Source organism: Spea bombifrons, chromosome 3 (assembly GCF_027358695.1).
Source record: "Spea bombifrons isolate aSpeBom1 chromosome 3, aSpeBom1.2.pri, whole genome shotgun sequence".
Classification (NCBI taxonomy): domain Eukaryota; kingdom Metazoa; phylum Chordata; class Amphibia; order Anura; family Pelobatidae; genus Spea; species Spea bombifrons.
In genome coordinates, this window is record NC_071089.1 from 3449436 (window position 1) to 3473479 (window position 24044).

Consider the following 24044-nt stretch of genomic DNA (forward strand, 5'->3'; position numbering starts at 1 on the left):
AGACAACGGGCCGTCCTTAAACCCATTAATGACAATGTATTATGAGTCCGTACATGTACGGGCTTTGTCGTGAAGGGGGTTAATTACAGCAAAAACAACCCCAAATCACTATATAGCCGACAGAACGTGAAAACAGAGTGAAGGTCGGCCCCGGCGCCATCTTTATTGGAAAGGAATATAATACCAAGAAAAACAGGTTCTCACCTAATGCCGCGGCCCCCCAGGAGAGCGACGGCCGACGACTACATGCGATAGCAACACTGGAACAGCTGAGAGCGGTGACCTTAACAGCCGCCGGGGAACCGGCCAACCCCGGGGTCACGGCTCCAAGGTCAACACGCTGCCCAGGGCTAAACTTAACCCCGTATTAAATCCATTCCTTTACATATAACCGGGCCTGGAAAAGCAGGCTCGAGCTCGGCGGGAAAAAACGGGACTGCCCCGCACAGAGGGGGACAGTTGGGAGGCATGCTGTACCTTATGACTGTACAAGATGGGGGGCTGTACGTGTCCGGTAATTCACCGGCAGGATAATCAGATTCTAGACTATAACGGTGGCAGTAGATCATGACGGCTGGAGGTTTCCATTCACCCGGGGGACTGATCCTAACGACATTTAAACTCCTAACCTTTAATTACCGAGCCCTTAACGACCCCGACATCACCCCACCCCCGATATCTCCGCACCCCCTATACAGTCTCCCGGCCGCTCCTGTTCTCGGGAATTCCCTGCCTATTGTTCTAACGTTTAGCGCTCACCTGTACTGAGGAGCTTACAATCTATCCTCCTGATACCTATAGCCCTTGTTGGGCAAATTGGAGTCAGATTTTTGTTTGGATCCTTATTAATTATTTTTGTCTAAGAGTGATGGGAGTTATCGTCTGTTATATTTACTCCTAATCCCGATCAGAATGATTATTAATGAATCCAGGAATGTTCTAAACACCTGCTGCCCTGTATTACTAAAGAACCACAGGAACCTAGCATTTGCCGGCCCCATTCGGCCCCCGTCTAGTCTCCCGTTCCTCCTGCTGTAAAGACTCAAATCTTAATCAGTCGTTGGTCTCGTCTTAGATTCAGGAGCCGTATGTCTATCCCATGCATGTTTAATACCCTCACTGTATTACCCTCTACCACTTCTGCTGGGAGACTGTTCTACTTATCTACCCCGCTCTCAGTAAAATAAAACCTCCTTACACTCCATCTCAGCCTCTGACATTCTAGATTCGGGTCTCTTGTTGTATCTTTTCTCCTGTACTTTGTTTAATCCCCTTCTTTATATAAATGTTCCCGGTCACAGCTGCCGTAGGAATTTATTGCGCGCCCAGCTCCTCCTGCTTGACTTCTGGTGCATGACGTTTTTTTTTTTTTCTTTAAATACCCCCTGGGTCTCCGCGGTGAAATCGTTCTGGAATTCTCACTATGGAAATGGAGCGTTGCCGACTCGAGGCTCTTACTAAGCGCTTAGCTCAGGGCAGGAACATTCGGTTCCAGGTGACAGCCGGAACGCAGACAGCTTGATCCTCCGTCAGCGCATGAAGCCGCCGCCCGTCAGCGGCGGTCGGTGATATAATGGGTAGCCGCCGGCGACTGACCCCTGGCACCAAGGGGTTAAACCGCATGGATGTGTGGTTCACAGCCCTCTGTCACGCTCCTAGCGTGTAAATAATCACGAGCCCCCCACGCAAGGCTTTGTAAACACCAAATCACCTAAAACTGCAGAATCCATATTAAAAACCGGTTAATGTCACAAAAATGGCTAGTTTTTCTTTCCCTAGTGACCGGTGTCTTTTTTGGTCTAGTAACGGATCCCCTGTAATAAAAATCACACATAATAAATAATAATATTTAATAAATTCAGAAACATTTGCGGAATGGGGACGTTTCACCCCAAAATGTCATGTCGTAGCATTGTCTTGGCTCCGCTCGCCCGGCGCGTGTGTAAGGAAACGTAACAATGATCTACCGCTTCCATTAACACCGAGAAACAAAATGGATGAGGCCGTCGCCAGGAGTAGATCGCACGGATGATGTCACGCGTGTGACACGTTGTCACGCGAGGAAAGCTGCGTCTGGGCCCGGTGTGAGGTCGGAGTAACGCGGCTGCAATGTGACCTTCCGTAAGCAGATATTCCGCGGATTAGGAGCCGGGTGCTTGGGACTAAAGAGCCGTCTGATTAACTTGTTGGCAACAAGGGAGAGGAGAAAGGCATGGATGTGCGCGACCTTTTTCACCAAAGGGTTAAATTGGTTCTGAACATATCACCTGTCGGCATCACAGAGGCTGCCGCTTGGGGTTATTATCGTTAAACTCGTGTATATAGAAATCACGTGCACCTCTTTCCTCTCTCCTTTTCTTTGCTTCTCTCGCACTCTCTTTCTTCACACCTTCTCCCTCCCTGTATTTCCTCGCTCTATCTCACCCTTCTTTTATCTTTCTCCCTACTTTTTCTTCCCCCTTACCTCTCCTTCTCACCCTACCTGTCTCCCCCCCCACACACATTCATCTCTTGCTCCTACTTTCTCATCTCCTTTTCTTTTTTCTTCCTTTCTCATTTTCTTTTTCTCTCTCACCGCCTCTTACTTCTTCTCCCTTCTTCTGTGCCTTCTCTCTTCCCTCACCTCTCTTTCATTTCTCCCTTTGTTGCCCCCCTTTTTCTCCTCTCACTCTCTCTTTACCTCTCTCTTGGTTTCTTCTCTCACCTTCACCCCTCTTTCTTCACTCCCTTTCTTTTTTCTCTCTCCCTACAAGTACCAGCCGAACATCGCAATGGCCCTTTATCACTCCCATCACTCCTGTGCTCCAATGGCCCGTTATCACTCCCATCACTCCTGTGTCCCAATGGCCCGTTATCACTCCCATCACTCCTGTGTTTCAGTGGCCCTTTATCACTCCCATCACTCCTGTGTTCCAATGGCCCGTTATCACTCCCATCACTCCTGTGTTCCAATGGCCCTTTATCACTCCCATCACTCCTGTGTCCCAATGGCCCTTTATCACTCCCATCACTCCTGGGTTCCTATGGCCCTTTATCACTCCCATCACTCCTGTATTCCAATGGCCCTTTATCACTTCCATCACTCCTGTGTTCCAACGGCCCTTTATCACTCCCATCACTCCTGTGTTCCAATGGCCCTTTATCACTCCCATCACTCCTGTGTTCCAATGGCCCTTTATCACTCCCATCACTCCTGTGTTCCAATGGCCCTTTATCACTCCCATCACTCCTGTGTTCCAATGGCCCTTTATCACTCCCATCACTCCTGTGTTCCAATGGCCCTTTATCACTCCCATCACTCCTGTGTTCCAATGGCCATTTATCACTCCCATCACTCCTGTGTTCCAATGGCACGTTGTGTTTGCTGATTAAATGATTAAGTTTAAAAGTATAATTGATTGTCAGAGAACACTTTTGTAATGATGTTACAGCCAGAAATGTCTTTGTTTTCCATGAAAAGAGCCGAGTGACCCCAAACTGTTGGCCGGGGGTCTCCTAACTCACTGTTTGTTAATCTGTAATAACACAGAGTCTGAGCTCCTTGTCCGTTCCGTGGATATTTATAATTCCTGCTGATATCTGGGATATTGTGGCCCCCGTTATCAGTTATTCCGCCGGTTTCTGAACCGAAGCCGAGATAACTTCTTGTTGTTACTTTAGAAGAACGGAGCGGAAAATTACTGGAGCCGCAGCAGCCGAGCCGTCAGCGAAACGCGATTTACTGGCAAATAAAACGGGAAATAAAACTAATCTCATGAATCGTTCCGTAAAAATCCTCCGGATTCTGGAGTCCGGATTTCCCCCGGCGAGCGGCTCCTCAACTCACATTCCTAAAATATTACGGCTTCAGACGCATCCCCCCCCACCGGCGATACCCACCTGACAGCTTCGCTTCTAATAGATTCCACTGCTCTAGAACCCTCTACTCCTATAATCCAGATTACACTCCTCTTTCACCCCGATAATCTAGAACCCTCTACTCATCTATTGGGGGTGTGGTTAGAGGCGTGGCTATTGTGTAACTGGGTGGGGCATTTAGAAGAATAATTGGTTTTATTTACCCCGTTGAATTTATAAAGCAATAAAAGTGAAGCGCCGTATAAATCCCCCTCTCACCCCCGAGCGAGGGGTGCGTCAGACATCTTCCCGGCAGGCCCCGCACGCTGTATGAATCATACTAATCTCTAAGCCGCTTTCTGGAAGCCGGATCTTCTGATAACCGGACTTAACTTTTCCGCATTCGCTTCGCTGGCTCAGCAGAACGTGCCGGGGACGCCTGAAAGGGTCACACGGGGGCGCGCGTTAACCCTTCCAGCGCCAGCAGGACAGGTCCACTCACAATGCAATATTGGTAAGAGCTGACATTATGCTTAATAAGCACCGAAGACCACGACCCTCTCCTAACCCTCCCCCCCGTCCCGCTGTGTTTCCGTCACGCTGTATATTGTCACCTCTCATTCTTCATTCAGCCCAAGAGCAAACAGTCCAACCCGAAGAAGAGACCGCTGAGGTCCCAGAAGCTCCTGCAACTTTGTATCCTTTTCTGTGTTGGCCAAATAAAGTCTGCTTGTTCCAAAAAACCTTCAGTAACACGCAGGACGCACTTTTTTTATTTCTTTCCATCTTTCTGTGAACAGACACGGTATTCGGAAGACCCCCTACCTGTGGGGGGGGGGGTGTATTCGAGTGACACGTCGGGAATACTTTCCCATCAGCTCGTTAAGAGACCCCGCTGAGCGTTTCAGTTAGCGGGCAGCACCCACCTTAGGAGAAAGTTTGATGGAATTTAAGGGAAATCTACGTTACTGAGAGGGTGGTAGATAAGTGGAACAGCCTCCTAGCAGAAGTGGTAGAGGGTATTACAGACAGGGGATGGGATAGATGCATTGGATAGGCATATGACTCCGCGCATGCGCCTTACCCCCGACCCGTGAGCCACCAAATCAACGCCCGTTTCAACATCCCGAGAATCTCAAAAGTTCATTTAACACATTTTTCCCATTTTCCAATAGTTTTCATTGTGTTACACGCTATGCTGCGGCCCCCGAGGGGTGTTAATCAAGGTCATTTTTGGCCTTCAGGACAGCAGAATTGAATTGCCTCCGGTTGGGTAAACAAAAGGTTAATAGGTTACCATGGCCGCCGGATGTATCGCGAGCGCACGGCGGAACCAAAAGCCCGCGGGGTCACCCCAAATGCATCAATGTATGAAAATTAAATTCAAGAGGGGGTGGGGCTAGCTGCACATGTGGGTGGGGCTAGTCGCACATTAGGGTGGGACTCGTTCCACATGGGTGGGGCTGGTTGCTCATTGTGGTGTGGCTAGTTCCACATATAGGTAGGGCTAGCTGTATATATGGGTGGGGCTAGTTGCATATATGGGTGGGGCTAGCTCCTGATTTTTTATAAAAAAAAAACATTCTCAGTGACAAAGTTTCAAGTTTTTTTGTTAAATTTTATTTATTTCAGTAAAAGGAGAATCACCGAAAAATTTCAAATTTACAGAAAGCCGATTAAACTTTTACTGAATTCCATTACAAAGAATTTCCTCAAAGTCCTCGAAATTGGCAGCCTGGACATTTTTTCCTCCACCAGATTATTGGCGTGAAATCACCAGGTGAATTAATGTCACGTTACTCACACGGCTATTAGTCACTACAGAGGGTGGTAGATCAGTGGAACAGCCTCCTGGCAGAGGTGGTAGAGGGGAATACAGTGAGGGGATTAAACATGCGCAGACGACTAGACGGGGGCCGGATGGGGCCGATCTGCCGGCGGGTTCTGGATTATATGTAGACGGATAATAACTTTTTATTGTGTATTAAATCAGCCTTAAGACGCAATTTTTTGGGGTATTTAATATCCTTTTTGGAATTCTAACAATACTCTTTTTTTATTTCAATGATATCTTGTGATTAATGTAATTATCGAATGCCGCTCCGGTTAATCGTTTCCCGATGACATCATTGTTTAGAAGACGAAGTGCGATGTCGACGCCCTAATATTCGGAATGGTCCAAGTCGGGGCAGATTTTGGGGGTAATTTAAGTAAAAATCACTGAATTCTGCCCAGCTGGTCTCGTTATCGCTAATAATATCACGCCGGGGAGGTTGGCCGTGATGTCCAGGGTTACGGTTTATAGAAGATCTCAGGGGCCAGCAGGCTCGTTGCGTTACACATTACGCGTTTCGCGCACGGGTGATTAGTGCTCCAAACGTGTAACGTGCGGGTCTGGCTGCAGCCGGCGCGTTTCTTGGATAAACGTTATTGTTCCGGAGTGGCGTTGCCGGGTGGTTGCGCGGGCGCTGTGCGTTTAGAACGATGACTGTCTCTGCTTGCGTCCTCTCCTTCGATGTCTCGCGTGCATCGCCACGCCGACCACGGCGCCCCCCAGAGCCACGCCGCCGATGGAGGCCACGATCAACGACCAGTACGGCACGTCGTCACCGCCGCCCTCCCCCGGCTTGACGTCCGAGGTGGGAACCGCGTCGGGGAGGCCGCTGTTCTTCAGGGTGAAGAGATACGGATGATCCTGCGACGGGCGAAAGTAACGCAAAGGATTAGACTTTTACGTTTTTAGATATTTTTCCGGTAGATAAAAAAAACGTATATTTTATGGTCCCCAAAATTCTGAAGAAAACGCAACAAAAAGGAGACCTCGGAGTTCCTGCTGTCTGCGGAATAAGAAGCTCCGCGCTCCGCCATCATGGGTGAAACGTTACAAAGATCTCCGTTCTCAGGTTCTGACAGCACCCCCTGGTGTTTATATCAGGGCTGACAGCACCCCCTGGTGTTTATATCAGGACTGACAGCGCCCCCTGGTGTTTATATCAGGACTGACAGCGCCCCCTGGTGTTTATATCAGGGCTGACGGCGCCCCCTGGTGTTTATATCAGGGCTGACAGCGCCCCCTGGTGTTTCTATCAGGGCTGACAGCGTCCCCTGGTGTTTATATCAGGACTGACAGCGCCTCCTGGTGTTTCTATCAGGGCTGACGGCACCCTCTGGTGTTTATATCAGGGCTAACGGCGCCCCCTGGTGTTTATATCAGGGCTGACAGCGCCCCCTGGTGTTTATATCAGGGCTGACAGCTCCCCCTGGTGTTTATATCAGGACTGACAGCGCCCCCTGGTGTTTGTGTGAAACATTTTAACCTGTTAAATGCTGGAAGAAGCGACATGGATGGTCTTGAGTGCTTGCAATCTATTATGCTTCACTTGGCCGATAAATGTATCGTCTTAACCGGCATTTACCGCGGTCACAAAACAGAAGGTGCCAATCAGTCCCCGGGCAAACACTAAAGTCTGACCAAGGGGGCCAAAAACCTGCCAGTGGGAAACACCCCCAATTTAAAGGGGAATTGGGTTGTTTCAGGACCCTGCTCCCCCAACCCGGAGGATTCTTCAGGTTCCGCCCATGATAGAGGGGGGGCGCCGCTGCTCAATTGTGGGCTAGAAAACCTGGGGGGGTCCCAGTATTTGAAATCCGGAATGGCTTCACTTACATTATGAGGACATTTCAGCTTGGAACGGTCGTGTGTGAAATTATTATAGTTTTGTTTCTGTCCAACGGGCTCCAACTGGGAATAAAATTGAAACGTGAAGAATTAGGAAACGTAGCAACCGCGCGGCAACATTTACCAATCTCATTCCTTGAGTCCTGCACCAGTTATACAAGTTGCACAAACATACAGGAACGTTAAGCATGAGCATCCAATTGACGCGCGTCTTCCGATGGCAACAACCAATCACATGACAGTTACGTGTAGAAAAATGATCTCTGGGACGTACCATGTTATTCCACAGAGCGATGGCCATCTCCGCGTGGCCCCGTTCGTGGAAATGGAAGCAATCGGCGGAGAAGAATTCCACTATCGGCACTCCGTTCTAAAGAGGATAAAAAGAGACAAGGAAAGTTTATCAGACTCACAGCTCGGAGATGGTGGTAGATAAGTGGAACAGCCCCCCAGCAGAAGTGGTAGAGGGTAACAGTGAGGGGATTAAACATGCATGGGATAGACATACAGCTCCTGAATCTAAGACGAGACCAACGACTGATTAAGGTTTGAATCTTTACAGAAACGGGAGACTAGACGGGGGCCGGATGGGGGCCGATCTGCCGGCAGGTTCTGGGTTTCTTTGCCCCCATGTACTTACGCCGTCCACTGGCACGACCGTGTTCTCAAAGAATGGCTGGGCAACAACTGCAAAATCTTCCCGGCCCTGGAACTTCTCAGCCAAGGCGGCCACGTGTGTCTGACGGGAAGAAGCAGAGCGAGAAGGAGCCGGATGAGACCTGGCGGCTTACAATACGACGATACATATGTGGCGGTGTGCAGGGGGGGGCGCAGTCTGGGGCCCCACAAATCTCTTATCTTAGGGCCCTTTTAAAAAAAAACCTGAGAATGAATTAGGAAATAAAACCTCTTTTGTTGAACAGAATTTTTCCCAACTGGCTGTAAATGAAATAATGATTTCGAATTTCCATTTAGAAACTGCCATCAGCGCGGCTAACCCAGCGTCCTCTATTTGGGGCAGGAGAGGGAAAATTCTAGGGGACACCTGTATTCAAGCAGGGATTGCACCTGTGACAAAGCAGTAAGAACAGCACCAATATGGATGCTCTGGTATTATTAAATCAGAGGGGAATACGAAGGGGTCGGCTCCTGTAACGTGCAAAATGTAAAGTCGCAGGAACTCGTATGCCCTTGGAAACGTCAGGTCATGTGACTGAGGCTGGTCAGTGGAGTTAACCCTTACCTGTAAGTCTCGGTTATATTTTTTGATTTCGTTTAGCTCGGGGGAGCCTTCCCGTGGGTTTATGAAACAGGGACACAGGTTCCTAAAAAGAAGACACAGAGGTCACGGGCTGTATCCAGAGATCGTTAATATATATAATATATAATATATAATATATAATACATAATATATAATATATAATACATAATACATAATATATAATACATAATATATAATATATAATACATAATACATAATATATAATACATAATATATAATACATAATATATAATACATAATATAATATATAATATATAATACATAATACATAATACATAATATATAATACATAATATAATATATAATATCAGCCCTTATATCTGACGGATCAGTAAAAACTGACACCCGAGGGCACCAGCCAATGGGAGATGCCACTGAATTTATATAGAAAAGGCATTATTCCTTACGTTTTCTAGGGATCCCTATCCGGTACAGACGGGTAGACAAATGATCGTTTCCAGCTGTGTGCATAAACATATATGATACCCCCAGCGGGCAATTAATCCGGTCCAGCTGCCCATTAACATATCTGGCCAATCACGCGGCTGGAACTCTATGTATATAAATGTAATAGTCCTTCGACTAACGGGGAGGACGCTTGATCTTAGATGACTTCGTATCTCGATCCCCATCAGCCGATCCGTTGGTACTCACGGTCTTAGGAGACTGCATCCCAAGGTCCCCGCTGTCACCGTGCGCAGTCCCTCCACCTGCAGCACTTCAACCAGGTTCACGAAGGCTCGGGGGACCTGGAGATAACACGCGGCGTCACAGCTACGACTGGGAGGACTAACGCGATCGCGCATGCATCGGCAAATCAATGCAGGGTGACGATTTTACCCCGAAACACCCAGAACTGGGTAACAAACACCGAATAAATGACGACAGAATCCCTTGCTTTGGGGACCCCGAGGCTCGAGTCCCCCGGGGGGTCCGACGTTGTACCGCCGGATACTTTGTAACTGGAATCATTGGCATTGTTACAATAAACGCGTCGGGGAGACGTACCTCTTTGTAAAGTATTTCCAACGCGTCCTCGATGTGCTTCACGTGATTCTGGAGCGAGTGCCACTCCTGGCGGAGAAGAGAAAACCTCTTAATTTCTGTATAAAAGCCGATTCTTACGATTCTGATTATTATTTATAGATTTAATTATTTAAACCCGTAAATCTCAGCAGATCTGCCAATTTATGCTTTTCTTGTAAAGCTTAATCACAAAAAGAGTAAAATAGATTATAGGAATCTGTTTCTATGGCAACAGCCTATCAGGACCTGCTTTTCTGTCACATGGCAATTTACCATTCCCTGAAAATCATGAATGAGGCAAAACCTCTGAATAATCTTAATGATATTTAATGCGCCCCCTACAAGGTCAGGGCTATTGTTGCCTTTTACTAGATAGAATCTGGAATTGATGTCTTCTGCTGCTACTGGAAGGCTATTCCATGCGTAAACTACTCTAGATCTTCACAGCCCTTTAAGATATATAATATAAATTTGGGTTTTCGGGGTTTTTTGGGGGGAGATGCCCCATTGCCCGGTTTCTGGCGTCCCACGTCTACTCACCCTGTTGGAACAATACTGGCACAGGTCGTTACCCCCAATAAAGATCGTGATTATCTTCCAATCCTCTTCGAAACGGATTCCCTGATGAATGGAAACGTATGGTTAATAATGAACCCGTGCTGCGCATGATGGGTCAGGATATGAACTTGCGCGGCCTTTGATCCCCACATGCTGATAGGGCTCCATTCCTTAATATGAGCCCCGACACACACGCTTACACCCTGGCATTCACCAACCACAAGCGGCACATTCAGCGGAAAGCTGCAGCGCTCCAGGAGCCCCCCAGGGTGGATGCCTGGTCCTGACTTCCCACGAATAACTACTTTTTAAATATTTTTTTATAGAATTTCCATTTAGAAACTGCCATCAGCGCGGCTAACCCGGCGTCCTCTATTTGGAGCAGAAGAGGGAAAATTCTAGGGGACACCTGTATTCAAGCAGGGATTGCACCTGTGACAAAGCAGGAAGAAAAGCACCAATATGGATGCTCTGGTATTATTAAATCAGAGGGGAATACGAAGGGGTGGATGCCTGGTCCTGACTTCCCAGGAATAACTACTTTTTAAATATTTTTTTAGGTACTGTTCAGGCTTTTACCGAATACCCTCCAAAGCGCGGTTAAAACAATAACCACAACGCACACAGGGATACACGGATACACAGATACACGGATACACGCACACACGGATACACGCACACACGGATACACGGATACACTTTTACGGCTACCGGACAAACTTACAGAGGTTTCCTTCATTGAGTCCACGAGCCTGCGCGCCTGGGCCGGCATGTTTCTGCAGAAAAGGAAGCCGACCGTTAATGATTTACAAAGGAGAATTATTTCTATCAGAATCTCTAATAATCGCGGCACCGCATCCCAGGAACCGCTAAACCTCACTAACAGACCACAGAAGAAAGATAGGAAGATTTCAGAAACAAAGCAGCCGCTTCCGTTCGGGGACAGCCTGCCGAGGGCTGAAGGACATCAGCGTCCCCTCCGAGAGACCCCCACGAGCTCCTCGGCGTCCGGCATCGGGGAGCGGACCGGCTCCTTTCCTTTTACCAAATCAGCCCAGATTTCAAAGTATATTCCTGTCTCAGAACACCTGGCGGCTTTTCTTGATGTGCTTAGAATTAGAACGCAGAGACGGAGACCCTCGGAGAGACCCTCAGAGACCCTCGGAGAGACGCCCCGGGGGGGGGGGAAATGGACGATATGTGGCGGTCATTGAAAATATTGACCCTTTTGGGGATTTCACATAAGAAAAACTTTTCTTTCTGGGACCTCAAACAGAAGATCCCCCCGAGTGACGAATTAGAAAGGACCTGAGACCGCGGTGATCCGCCGCCCCAAATCAGCAACTCCCCAAAACAGCGAGGAGGAACCACTCGAGAACGGTGAGGAAGAGAAGAGCGAATGGACTCAACGGAGACGCGATATATAACATACTAATGGAAGAAACGGCGAGTGGAGCTCCGGCTCGCCCTCGCACTCGGAGTTAAACAAAAGAGATTTTTATTTTCCCGCTTACTCTGCTTTGGCGCCACCGACCGCCACGTTAAACATGGAGTTTTCTTTGCCGATGCCGGTCGAGAATCCTTTAATGTTTGGGTTGAACTTCTTTAAAATATCTGGGGGGGGGGGAATGAGAACAATTAGTAATTTCTGAAAGCCATGAAAGAACCTGGGGGGGGGCTTTATAAGTGAAAATTATCACTACTCGGGGGGGGGGGATAACCCCATCCGACGCATTTCACCGGAATGTTCGCTACAAATGCAGCAATTTTAAGAATCTTGGCAGAATTCCAAGAACGTTTCCTTTTGAAGACTTTGATGGACTTTTTCAACCTTAATTATTATGTTACTCGGCTTTATGCCCAAAACGGATTTATCTCACTTGGTGACATCTATTTAGGGCATTTGGGGCATTTAAGGGTATCTCTGAATCATCATCTTAAAACAATACCATAAAAAAATGCACTTATATTACCGGCATTGTATTTTTTTAAAAAATAATTAAATAATAATAATAAGAATAAATAATAATTAATAATAATAAGAAGAAGAATAAATAATAATAAATAATAACAATAATAAGAATAATAAACAATAATAACAATAACAATAAATAATAATAATAATAATAACAATAAATAAAAATAATAATAATAAAAATAACAATAAATAATAATAATAATAACAATAAATAATAAATAATAATAATAACGCCCTCAGCCAAAAAAAGGGTATTCTCTATTGATGATGCATTTTTTTTGGGGGGGGGGAGTTTGACGCTCATACAGCGAGGGTAATAAATGAAATTCAGGTTGAACTCACTTGGTATCGTCGTGTGCGTCTCCAGGGTCCCGTCCCCTCCGATGCTGCAAAAGAAGAACGTTGTTTCCGTGAGAAATCCACCCCATAAGACTTGAATATTTAATTTAATAAAACATAAAAAGTAAGCGAAGCTTCACAGGTTGCCGCGGCAGGTAATGAAGTCAGGTGTGATGTTTATAATACATAACGGAGAATTATTGGGTCAGCATAGCAAAATACGCAAAGTTACGCAAGATTTAGGGGCTTTAGAGGTCTCTTTAGTGAAAAGTAAAAGAGGATGCGATACGTAATCATTTAGAATAAGCCGGAATGTGACGTTCCCTCTCATTCTTACCTCCAGGAAATTCCTCTCCATTCATTTGCAAAGTCAGCCAATGAGGTCGCGTTGGCACCAAAGGCAGCCTAAGGGCCGGATTCAAACAATTAGGACCCCAATCAGAAGATGCAGTCCAGGAAAGTCAATGAACGCAGGGTCATGCGTGACACCCTGGCGCCCAGCGGGGTCACATAATGCGTGTTGGTAGTAGGGGGTAGCAGCACAGCAGCCCGTGAGTGTGAGTGAGTGTCAGCATATGGTTTTGGCATGTCAGAGGTGAGTGGTGGGAGGACGGAGGGGGGTAGTGTGTGTATGTATGTGTAAGTGGATGGCGTTAGAGTAAGTGGGTGTTAGAGCGAGTTTGAGTGTTAGTATGTGTGCGTGTTTTGGTTACCAGGGGCAGCAAAGAAATACCACCCCCGAGGGACCACTAACCCTATGCCCACCCTGCATTAATGCTTTAGTCCCAGTTGCTGAGCAAACAATATATCAATTTCCCATTCTCTTTCCAGTTTGTTCAGTAATATGTTGGAATTCGACATTTTCAAAGCTGTTTCTGGGTAACACTCGATACGAAATGTCCAGGAAATCTGATATTTCCATTAACCAAAAAACCTCCAAAAATAGTTCAGCCCAAACTGATTATTTGCCATAAAATAAATAAATTGTTTTGGTGAATATATAAGAGAATGAGTGCGCACTTACTGTTAGCGAGTCTCCCAGCGCTGCCACCACCTTGATATCGGCTGGACGGAGCTTGTGGACTGGATAATAACGACATTCGATTATAGTTAGTTTTTTTCTTACATTTATTCATGGTAGATACAGTATAACAGCTTCCCAGCAGAAGTGGTAGAGGCAAATACAGTGAGGGAATTTATTGCTCTCAGTCATGTGATATTTCGGGTGACTTTCCCAGCTCAAACACCACACTGAGCTGACGCTTTATGGCGATGCTAATGAAGTCAGTTCCTCCATAGACTTTCATTAATCAGAGAGTCAGACTGGGTGATTAAGACTGAGTCATTCTATTGTTCCCCACAGGCAGTATGATAAGGAGGCGGGGTGTTTAGTAGATCGGGGGTCAGATTGGATTAAGGGGGTAGTAAATATTTGATTGGGAGGTCATTATTAAGGAGGTTTGACTGTAAAGTATTTTATGTGAAATGATTTTTTCTGGCCAGTTAAGGAACGATCGCGGGTTCTGCTCACCTGAGGTGGGGATCTGGGGGGAAGGTCCCGTTGCCTGGCACGTCAGGTCACTACCCCAGTTCTGCGTTACAGAGGGAGAGTATTGTAGGATTAGTGACCGCAGCGTGTTATATGACAGCCTGGTCCATAAAGATTTTACCGTTACAGCAGCTCTTCCAAAAGTTCAGAGCGGGGAAAAGCACCAAACATCGCTGACTTACAAAAAAGTACCCCTGGGTTTTAGTGACCCCCAGAAATAACAGTAGGTGGTGTCAACAAAAACAGGACCCTCTCAAATGATCATCCCGTTGAAGTTAATATAGATGCAGTGCAGGCTCTGAACACTGGGGGGCGCCGGTTCACATTAATATATAAGAAAGCATTCACATTGAACTTGCATTCCCTCGCAGAGAACGTAAAGTCCCCGTCACTCGCATTCCCTCGCAAACGATTCACAGATGAGCGACTCGGTAAGACGCTTCGTCGGTGTTTAGCATGCGAGGGCGCGCGGCTGGGGCACGGACTGGTCGGTCGAGTTAACCCTTAACTTGACTGACCATTCGACTTCTTAGTGAACAGACCCAGATGTGTGAGGAGCCGAGTTACCTCTGCCGGTTTCGGAGTGGGTGGAGGGCTTGGGTAGACGTAGTTGCTGTTTTTAAACGTCCTCAAGAAGGGTTGTTGCTAAAAAAAAAAAAAAAAATACAAAAAAGTCAGTAGGAATAAACGATGCTTTTGACAACCTCCTTAATTTACCCATTTCACCTAATTTACTTATTTAATAATAATAATTAGAGCAAAAAAAATAGCCGATTGCAGGGTGAAGACAGAACACGGCAGAGCATCCGCTGACGTCCGTTAAGCAAGAGATAAAGGACGGCCATATATAACCGCAATATTTCTGGTGCAAAAATATTATTATTCTTTGCCTGATACATTTCCAAATAACAAAACACGGTGGGTTCTTGTAACCCCTTACGTTTTTTGGCTGCTAATCGCTGCTATGGCAATAAATGCTGACTCTTCTGAAACATACCTGGGTCGGGCAGCTCAGAGTAATATTTTCCAGAAAGTCCAAAGCGGCCGTTTTCTGCCCAAGGGGTTCAAGCTGTAAAGAGAAAAAAAAAATTCTCCGATGACGGATGGAATATCTAGCGAGAAATCTCCAGCGAATCGGCGTTTTTTGCAAGCTGCAGAGTTTTTACTGAATCTCGGTTGTCGGCTCTTGGTCCAAAACTCCGGCTTTTTGCTCTGAATTCGGTCCGGAAGTCAAAACGCCAATTGAACTGGCTAATTTTTTAGTTTTTTAATTTTAGGTAACGTAGGAACTTCTATAGATTTTTACATTTTTTTTAGTCTTATTACAAGAATAACTTTAAAAATCTCTATAAATGATTTCCCGTTAATAACGTCGCGCATGGGCCCGCTGGGTACGCACCATGTTCTTCCAGAGCATCCGGGCCAACTGAGACTGGGCTTTCTGGCCGAGATGGAAACAGTCCGGGGCGAGGAAGGAGATGTCGGGCCGGCCGTCCTAACAAAAATACAGAAAAATAGAGAGAATGATCTTTCTATAAGGAACGTCAGCTTCTCGACAGGGCTGGACCGGTATCTGAGTGCAGAGATCACCACTCCCATCACCCGGAGCGTCCCAAGCAGTCGAATGAAGGGCACGGAGTTCCACTGGAGGCGAACGCAAGACGTTTCTTTACAAAATCTGCCGTCTGGAATTATATCCCAGATTACCCCCCCCCCGGCACAGGCACAAAAAATGCCCAAATTAAAGAAAAACTACAGCAGAGGTGGGCAGGAGAAATGGGGGTGCAGCAACAACTGAAACGGGCCAAGCCGGACCCTGGACTCGGCTTATTGAGCAAAGACTCCCCCCCAAGGCAAGTCCAGACTCCTAAATAAGCTCCCGTTTGGCAGGAGACGCTCGTCGCCCAGCTATGGGGGGCATACATAGGCGGAGGGAATATTTTTAAAAACATAGAGCTATTGGGAGTTGTGGAGCCGCCATTAAGCCGCCATGACGCCCCCCGCACGACACACAACACCCCCATCTGTGACCGTTTAATCTCCGCGTCTCTCCAGAGATGAGGATTTACCTGAAGATACGGGATGGTTGTGTTCCGGAAGAAAGGCTGCAGGACGACAGTGAAATCCTCTCTGGTGTCGTATCTTCCGGAGTCGATCAAATGCTGCGTGCTGTGCTGCAAAACACAGCGGCGGGGGGGAGAGATTTATAGGAAGGGCAGTCGGGATTCACGGGGGGGGGGGACTCTTCATTCTGAACATTACCCAACGCAACAGAGGGGATTAAACATGCGCGGGAGAGACATACGGCTCCTGAATCTAAGACGAGACCAACGACTGATTAAGGTTTGAGTCGTTACAGCAGGAGAAACGGGTGACTAGACGGGGGCCGGATGGGGCCGATCTGCCGGCCGGCTCTGGGTTTCTATGTTAAAGGCTGCTGGTTTACCTGATAGGCGAGGTTGGCATCTTTTATGATCTGCATCTCATGGGACGTCTCGGGGATGTTGAGGAGACACGGACAGAGCATCCTGCGGGGGGGGAACAGATATTTCAGCCCCAGAGATTACAATAATCCCCCCGCGTGACGATATTCCCGTCCTCGGACACGCAGCGTACGCAGACATTTCTATGTTTTGTAAGAATGGATCATTTTGGGGAGTTTTCGCCCGTTACTCTCCCCCAGTACCGCTGAGGCTACCCACCTTGTAACTATGCCGGGGCACTGAACCCGGGGGTCCATCGTGGCTTCTCTCAGCGGGATCAGATTCATGACTTCCACGAGATTGACAAACGCTCTCGGGACCTGGAAACGGAGGAGACAGAAAGCGCTTCATAGAGCGGCTTAAGGAAACCACCAATGAAGTGTTGCTGGGGGGTATTACCCCTCGGAGGGGTCTCCCCATAACATATACGTAATGTATGTAACACCTTGTATATACAATGCTGCCAATTAGTCTTGTATTAGGGGGGGTTGAGGGTAAAGTCATGCTTTGGGGATGGCGGCGATATGGTTTCTACCCCCCGTAGGTGAACTATGTTTCCAATATCGCCCTCCTTCAAGCACAGGGGAAGGCGATGCGGAGCCCCCCACCAGCTCATCACAGAGACCCTCCATATAATCCCACCCATACTCCGCACGGAACGCACCTCACTGTGCAGAATGTCCAGAGCTTCGCGGATGTGGGAGACAAAACTCACAGGCGAGAAAACGTTCTGGAAAAGAGATCGGAAAACATGAAAACCCATAAAGCTGATATCAGTCATCTTAACCCTATGAATGCCAGAGGGGAGAGTCTTTGCAATTCATTATTGTGGGGCTGCTCCCTGCGTCACATCCAACTCCCCAAAAAGCATCGGCCCCGATTCTTACTCATAGTGAACGGATTCGGCGCCCCGGGCACATAGTGAGAAAGCAGGGATTAGTGCGGGTAACTCCGAATTCCTTCACAAAGTAACCTTTATTACATTTAAAACCAGGCAAGCCAACGGAGATCAAACCAATAGAACAACTGTGATTAAACTAACGGGAAAATGTGTCCAGATCCCCTTGATACAAGCTGAAACTGAGACAGAACCTTTACACATTCCCTGTATATATATACCCGCTACACACGATCATCTTATTGATGTAACAACGGAATCGCATACATGTAGCCAGTTAATTTTGGATATATGTAACTTGTATATATTTTAATGTAATATAACGATAATAATAATAATACAAAATCTCAATAAAATGTATCCATGTAACACGCGCTCAGTCCCTGCGGAACCCTCTGAATCGCTTCACTCAAGGTCTTTCCATTGGCTGTCATTGTTAGTGATTTTAGTGATCGTCGTCTAGATTTTACCCCTAAAAATTGTGAATTTAGGCAGGTCATGAAATCACAAATCACGCATTTCCTCGTCACAACCAATTAAATTTTAGACGGGTAATTAAATTGGACCCATTTTCACTATTTCTTTGCACAGAATATATTTGTTTTGTGACAATACATTTATAAATATTACTACTTATTCTGAATTAAGCAGGGGCGGGGCTAGATGTAATAAGGCAGGGCTTACCCTTAGCCACGCCTACTTCTATATACCTGCTCTCGATTGGAAATTCCTCCCCCGCTCTCCATTATTAAAGTATTATTTGATGCTATGGGACAAAGAAATACTCACGCTGTCCGTGCAGGAGGCGCAAAGGTCGTTGGCGCCGATCAGAACCGTAATCACTTTCCAGTCATTGGAAAAATCCACTCTCTGCAAACAGACAAATGTTTTAGAATCTTTACGGGGTTTTTTTTTTGTGTCTTTTTGTGTTAAATCCCTGGATTTATCCTGTTATCCAATTACCAACCACGAAAACCAAACCGTGGCCACTGCATTTATCAGACAATAATATAATTATTGGGTTAGAAACAGACCTGGGAATATCCAACTACCCGGAGCCCTCCCTTTTTTTGGCGGTCCCACTAATGTCAGTGGGCGGCCTGCTGATGTCAGTGGGCGGTTCCGTTGGCGTCGGTGGGCGGTCCCTGGTTGGAGGGGAAGTGGGACATGACACACTCCCCACCCACTTCCCCCTCCCATTCTCCGGAGACCAGGAGAAGTGGTGCGTCACCCGGAGTCTCCAGGAGAAACCCGGAAGTTGGCGACACCAACCAGGGGAGGCCTTTAAGTCACAGCACGCTGGGATATGACATCACATTCTGGTGCTGTGCAGTGAGACCGCCAGCCGTGGAGGGGCCGGCTGGAGGGGGGGGATCTGCCCTGGGTCAGGCCTAGGACTTTCTTACGTTGTCGGTCTTCATCTGATCGATCAGCGCTCTCACTTGCTCTGGCAGATTGCTGCAAAAACAATAAATGGTTAAAAAAGTATCTTTCATATTTCGTCAATTAGCAAGAAAATTAATATAACCACCACATTTTATTATAAATAAATTCATTTAAATAATTTTTTTTAAAGGAAATGTTTTTTACCCCCCCCCGAGATCTATGGCAAAATGTGGCAGAACTTTCATTATCTGATCAATTTCCTGCCCTGAGGTTCTCCCCCCCCCTCCCCGACAAAAGCTGCCTGAACCAATCAGCAACAATCAGCAACTTAATTGCTGAGAAGAGATAACTTAAGAACCGGAAGTTAGGACGGCCGCTACCATGGCACACAAATAAGGGGGGGTTTCTTGTTGTAAACTGCAATTAGCGTATTTAGCATATAGAACCGTAACATATAGGATTTGGAAACCTGAACAAAATCCTCTTTCATCCAAGCGCTGGACAATCAGGACAGGTTTTATCTTTTGTTTCCTGATATTCAGTAATTATTTGCGTTTTGAACGTATGAGACACAAACGGCGAGTTAATTATTACAGAGTCTATAATCCGTCTTCCAGTAACTCCCCGGACTATCAGCGGCATTATATCTGGAGAAATGTGCCGAGTGGGTAAAGGTGAATAAACACCTATAATGGACGGGATGATAAGGGTTAATAGTTATATTATCGGCCCTGGGATACGCGGTATCACTATATAATGCCACAAATCCTGATGAATATTATCTGTTCCATAAAAACATGAAAACAATAGAGACGAGCGATCTATACGGGGCAAAGAACAAAACGTGAACAAAGTGCAACAACGTACAGGAGGTCAGCTGATCTATATGTCCAGCGCTGGCGCGTAAGACGTTTTATTTATTTATTTATAAAAGTTAAAAAAAAAACTATTTTTTGTTCAAAGATTAGAATGCAGTCAATCAATATTGTTTTTGTTTGTTTTTTTTTATAAATAAAGTTTCTTGTTCAATAAACGCATGATGTCGCCGTAGGGAGCGCTTACAAGGCTTTGGCTCCAGGAACGGCTTCGTTCAGAAAGGAGTTGTGGCCGGAGCTGCTGCCGTTTCCCGTCGAGTACCCGGTTAGGAACTTGTTGAACTCCAGAAGAATATCTGAGAGGAAATAAAACGGCAGAACCGACGGGCTCAGATAGTTGTATACATCATACGTCTTCTCCGGCTCTCTATGATGTCATATCCAACAATCGAGAAGATTTCAAATCACCCAGAACTTTTGAACGGTAGTGAATATGATCAAAATACCCAAAATCTTATTAATTTAACGATGGAGAACCTATAATATTTAATTAGAACATATAATATTAACCTTGTCATTTTATAACAAAGTATTATCGCCCGGGGAATCGTTTAAATCAGGAGGCAAGATGGCAGCTCCCACGTATGACGCGACGTGAAATAACATGAAATAAGACTTCCTAGACTTTATATATAAATATTCACAGCTTGGGGGAGATATTTAAATACAGAAAGGGATTTAACAAAGGAGGAGAAACGTTACAACAACAGACCGGAATCTAACACTAGAAGATCAGAGGCTGAGATGGAATGGAAGGAAGTTTTACTTTACTGAGAGGGTGGTAGATAAGTGGAACAGCCTCCCAGCAGAAGTGGTAGAGGGTAATACAGTTAGGGAATGTAAACATGCATGGGATAGACATACGGCTCCTGAATCTAAGACGAGACCAACGACTGATTAAGGTTTGAGTCTAACCTATAGGCACATTTTAAAAGCTGTATTATCATCAGTGTTATTCGGTATAAAGCAATAGGTTGGCCCTTCTTATAAAACGATTTCACAAAGAATGTCGACATGAAGGCAATATATATATTTTCATTCATTACTCCTATTTTAATATTTTCACTTTAAATGACATCTATATCTTCTGGTATACTTACTCGGCAGGGTCGTAACCTGGTCCAACGTGGAATCCCCGCCGATGCTGAAATATATGAAAACGTACATTATTTGGATGCATATTACGGCCGGGTCCCGCGTCCTCCGCCTGTCACTTGGGCCGTACTAAAAAGTAACGCGGTTCTAGTACTTGCCAAGTTCACCCCGACGGGTCACGGGAGACAATGCCCAGTATTCTAGCAATTTATATAATGTAACGCCATTTAATAAATCATTAATATAATAATAATAATAATATTTTTATAATGCACTATTCTGCCCATCAAAAATCATTTTAAAAAGTTTTTTTTTTTTTTTTTTTTTTAATTTTACGGACTTTAAGTTTCTTTAGACATCTCCAAGTGGAATAAGGAAAAGAGAGAACGCATTATATTGGTTGTTAAAATATGATTAAAGATTTTTTTCTGGGAAGGGTATAATGGATCATTTCATTACAAAAGGGTTAAATTCAGCTCCCTGTTATAAAGGGGGTCCTGCGGTTCCCACACAGTAAAAGTTACCTCCACGACAGCCCCCTGTACTGGTTGAACACATCAAAGACGTCTTGCGGTTTGGATCCGATGCCATTTCCAGCCTAGAGTAATTAATCAGTGAATTAATGATTAATAATAACAATTAATAGAATTAATCAGTGTGAGATTAAGCCGTTTCCTGCCTTATTTCTATATCATGTATCACTGAACGTGTAATTAAGGACAAATTAATATTAACGACCGAAGCATAAAAAAATCTTCCATATGGGGTTTCTATAGGTTCCAGAATAATTATCGGCATCCCGCGCTTAATATGTTAATAACAGATTTTAATTCCTCGGCGCACACGCTGTTATAGTATTTAAGTAGCTGTTATCTATGTTTCTATGTCCATTTTTTTTATTATAATGTTTACAAGGTAGGAGGAGAATTTGGAAGAGGGGTGGAGCTAATTAGCATATGTACCTCCCAGGAATCCACCATAATGAGCTCCAAAAAAAGGAATTTAAAATTATCTTAAAAACTGCAGAAAAGTTAAACCTGAATGAACAAGAAAAGGTATATTTCTAAAGAAAATCCCAAACTGGCGGTATTTTAAGTTATGATTTTTTAATTATTAATATTCATTATTAAATGAATTATTATTGAAAGCTTTTCATTATTAAAAAGATAAACAATCTGATTTACAATTTTTCCTCCCCTGAACTCTTACAAAGCCCCCTCTGCTTCCATTTGCATTCAGACAGATGATTCCCGTGTTCTGTGCTATCATTATTTGGCGCACACAGGAAGAAACCCTCATTTATCAAAGCAAGGAGCAAATTATCACCTAGTCTCAAGTTAACGCAGAGAATCTTTAAAGGGGAATCCGCCAAGTAAAAAGAATTTTCAGAAATATTGAGCTTTTTTTTGCTTTTTACCCCAGTTGTAGTTTTAACCCCATAATTTAATGTTTTTAGGCTGCTGTATATCAGCCATTTGTTCTCGTTCTGTTATCTGAGCCTCAATGTACTAGACGATAAATAGAAAGGCTCAGTCTTAGTCGCCAGTTGGACTCTCTGACTAAGGAAAGTCTATGGAGAAGTGGACTTCATTAGCATTGCCATAAAGCATCAGCTCAGTGTGGTGAATGAGCCGGGAAAGTCACCCAAAATATCACATGACTGACAGCACCGGCGGCCTCCAGATGAAGAGAGCGCACACATTAATAACTGGCTGATTCCCCTGTAAGTCTTCCAGCCCCAGTGTGACTCCCATGAGCCTCTTTACTTGCTTAGATAGATTGTATTGGATTAGAAGCCTGGTCCTCTGCTCGTATACACTAATATTCCCATCATCCTCGGCTCACCAGTTTTCTGATGCACGTAATTGTAACACAAGATTTGCAGGGGGGGTAGATTCTCTCTACCCCTCCACTAAATTGAAATCCAACCCTTCATCAAGTTTGTCAGAGAAACATTTAACTAACGAAGTCAGACAGGAGATTTATCTTACGGTCAGCGAGTCTCCAATGGCGGCCACCACTCTGACATCAGCCGGTCTCAGCGCATGAACTGAAACACACAGAAAACTCCGTCAGGAGAGCGACTTTCAGCTCTGATGATGTCAAAAAATCTGAAACAGGCGGGATTTTGTTGACCGGTCATCGGGTTATTGGCCAAAGACAAGTCCTAGTGTGCAAAGGGCACAAAACCCGGGTTCCTCTTGGGCTAACGCGTCTATATCCTTGTTTCTTATTCAGATATTCTGTGATGGTAATCAATGGAAGCACAGCAGGAATCGTTGAAAACATATTCAAACGACTCACGATCGGCAGGAGTCCCAGAAGCCCCACTCAGAAGTTGGCGTAAAAGCCAGAGTGTTTGGGGTAACTGCGCCTTAGCCTCACCTGAGGTGGGTATCTGAGCCGATGGAGCCTTGTCGGTGCAGTGCAACTGGCTTCCGTGGACCTACAAACACAAAGGGCAGACGTCACGAGCTCATTCATACACCCCGTATCCGCCATTCATTCACCTAGGCGCTTTACTCACTGGATCGGGGGTAATCGTTGGGTAGGTGTAATTGCTGTTCTTTGCCGTCTTCAGGAACGGGTCATTCTAGGGAATCAGAAAATAAACAGAGAGCGTTAGCCGGACTTATCGGGATCAGCGAGTGAAAAAAACGCGTTCTGTCTAACACTTCTCTTTTTCTGTTGCCGGTACGTACCGGCGGTGGGCAGCTGATAGGAATGTCGGCATCGAGGTCCTGACCGGTGGTTTTCTGACCGAGGGGTTCGAGCTGTAGGAAAATAAACCAAGCAGCCGTGTTTATTATAGACAGTAAAGGAGGGTCTGGGTTATAGAGATGTAACCTTTATATAGTCAGCCGAGCGTTCATTGTCTCAGCGGACGGAATTCCGACACCTGCAGGACTTTCCGCGAGGGGTGGAGACGTTACAGGAGGTCTGTAAGGGTGACGTTTCTTCAATCGACTAAGAAGCAGGAAGGACGATGGATAAATTCCACAACTTGGCAGCTAAAACTCAGTTGACGAAGTCGAAGACAAAGAGTGGATGTCTTGAGA

At 45.7% G+C, this 24044-nt stretch overlaps 1 protein-coding gene across 1 annotated transcript in view; it reads right to left on the reverse strand.

Annotated features, from left to right (window-relative positions):
- Positions 1-5434: 5434 nt before the first annotated feature.
- The window catches only part of PLB1 (phospholipase B1), a 42562-nt gene continuing 23952 nt past the window's right edge, over positions 5435-24044 (reverse strand). The window contains exons 28-57 of the mRNA XM_053459085.1: positions 23688-23759; positions 23513-23578; positions 23371-23431; positions 22977-23035; positions 21510-21583; positions 20991-21034; positions 20078-20186; positions 19036-19087; positions 18419-18499; positions 17396-17461; positions 16951-17051; positions 16695-16776; positions 16318-16422; positions 15648-15743; positions 15246-15317; positions 14816-14893; positions 14231-14291; positions 13724-13782; positions 13037-13104; positions 12703-12746; positions 11897-11996; positions 11107-11158; positions 10365-10445; positions 9807-9872; positions 9453-9547; positions 8760-8841; positions 8157-8255; positions 7791-7886; positions 7505-7579; positions 5435-6532 (exon numbers count right to left, since the gene is read on the reverse strand). Coding sequence (XP_053315060.1) covers positions 6314-6532; positions 7505-7579; positions 7791-7886; positions 8157-8255; positions 8760-8841; positions 9453-9547; positions 9807-9872; positions 10365-10445; positions 11107-11158; positions 11897-11996; positions 12703-12746; positions 13037-13104; positions 13724-13782; positions 14231-14291; positions 14816-14893; positions 15246-15317; positions 15648-15743; positions 16318-16422; positions 16695-16776; positions 16951-17051; positions 17396-17461; positions 18419-18499; positions 19036-19087; positions 20078-20186; positions 20991-21034; positions 21510-21583; positions 22977-23035; positions 23371-23431; positions 23513-23578; positions 23688-23759 — 2415 coding nt within the window. The 3' untranslated portion in view covers positions 5435-6313. The remainder of the gene's footprint in view (positions 6533-7504; positions 7580-7790; positions 7887-8156; positions 8256-8759; positions 8842-9452; positions 9548-9806; positions 9873-10364; positions 10446-11106; positions 11159-11896; positions 11997-12702; positions 12747-13036; positions 13105-13723; positions 13783-14230; positions 14292-14815; positions 14894-15245; positions 15318-15647; positions 15744-16317; positions 16423-16694; positions 16777-16950; positions 17052-17395; positions 17462-18418; positions 18500-19035; positions 19088-20077; positions 20187-20990; positions 21035-21509; positions 21584-22976; positions 23036-23370; positions 23432-23512; positions 23579-23687; positions 23760-24044) is intronic.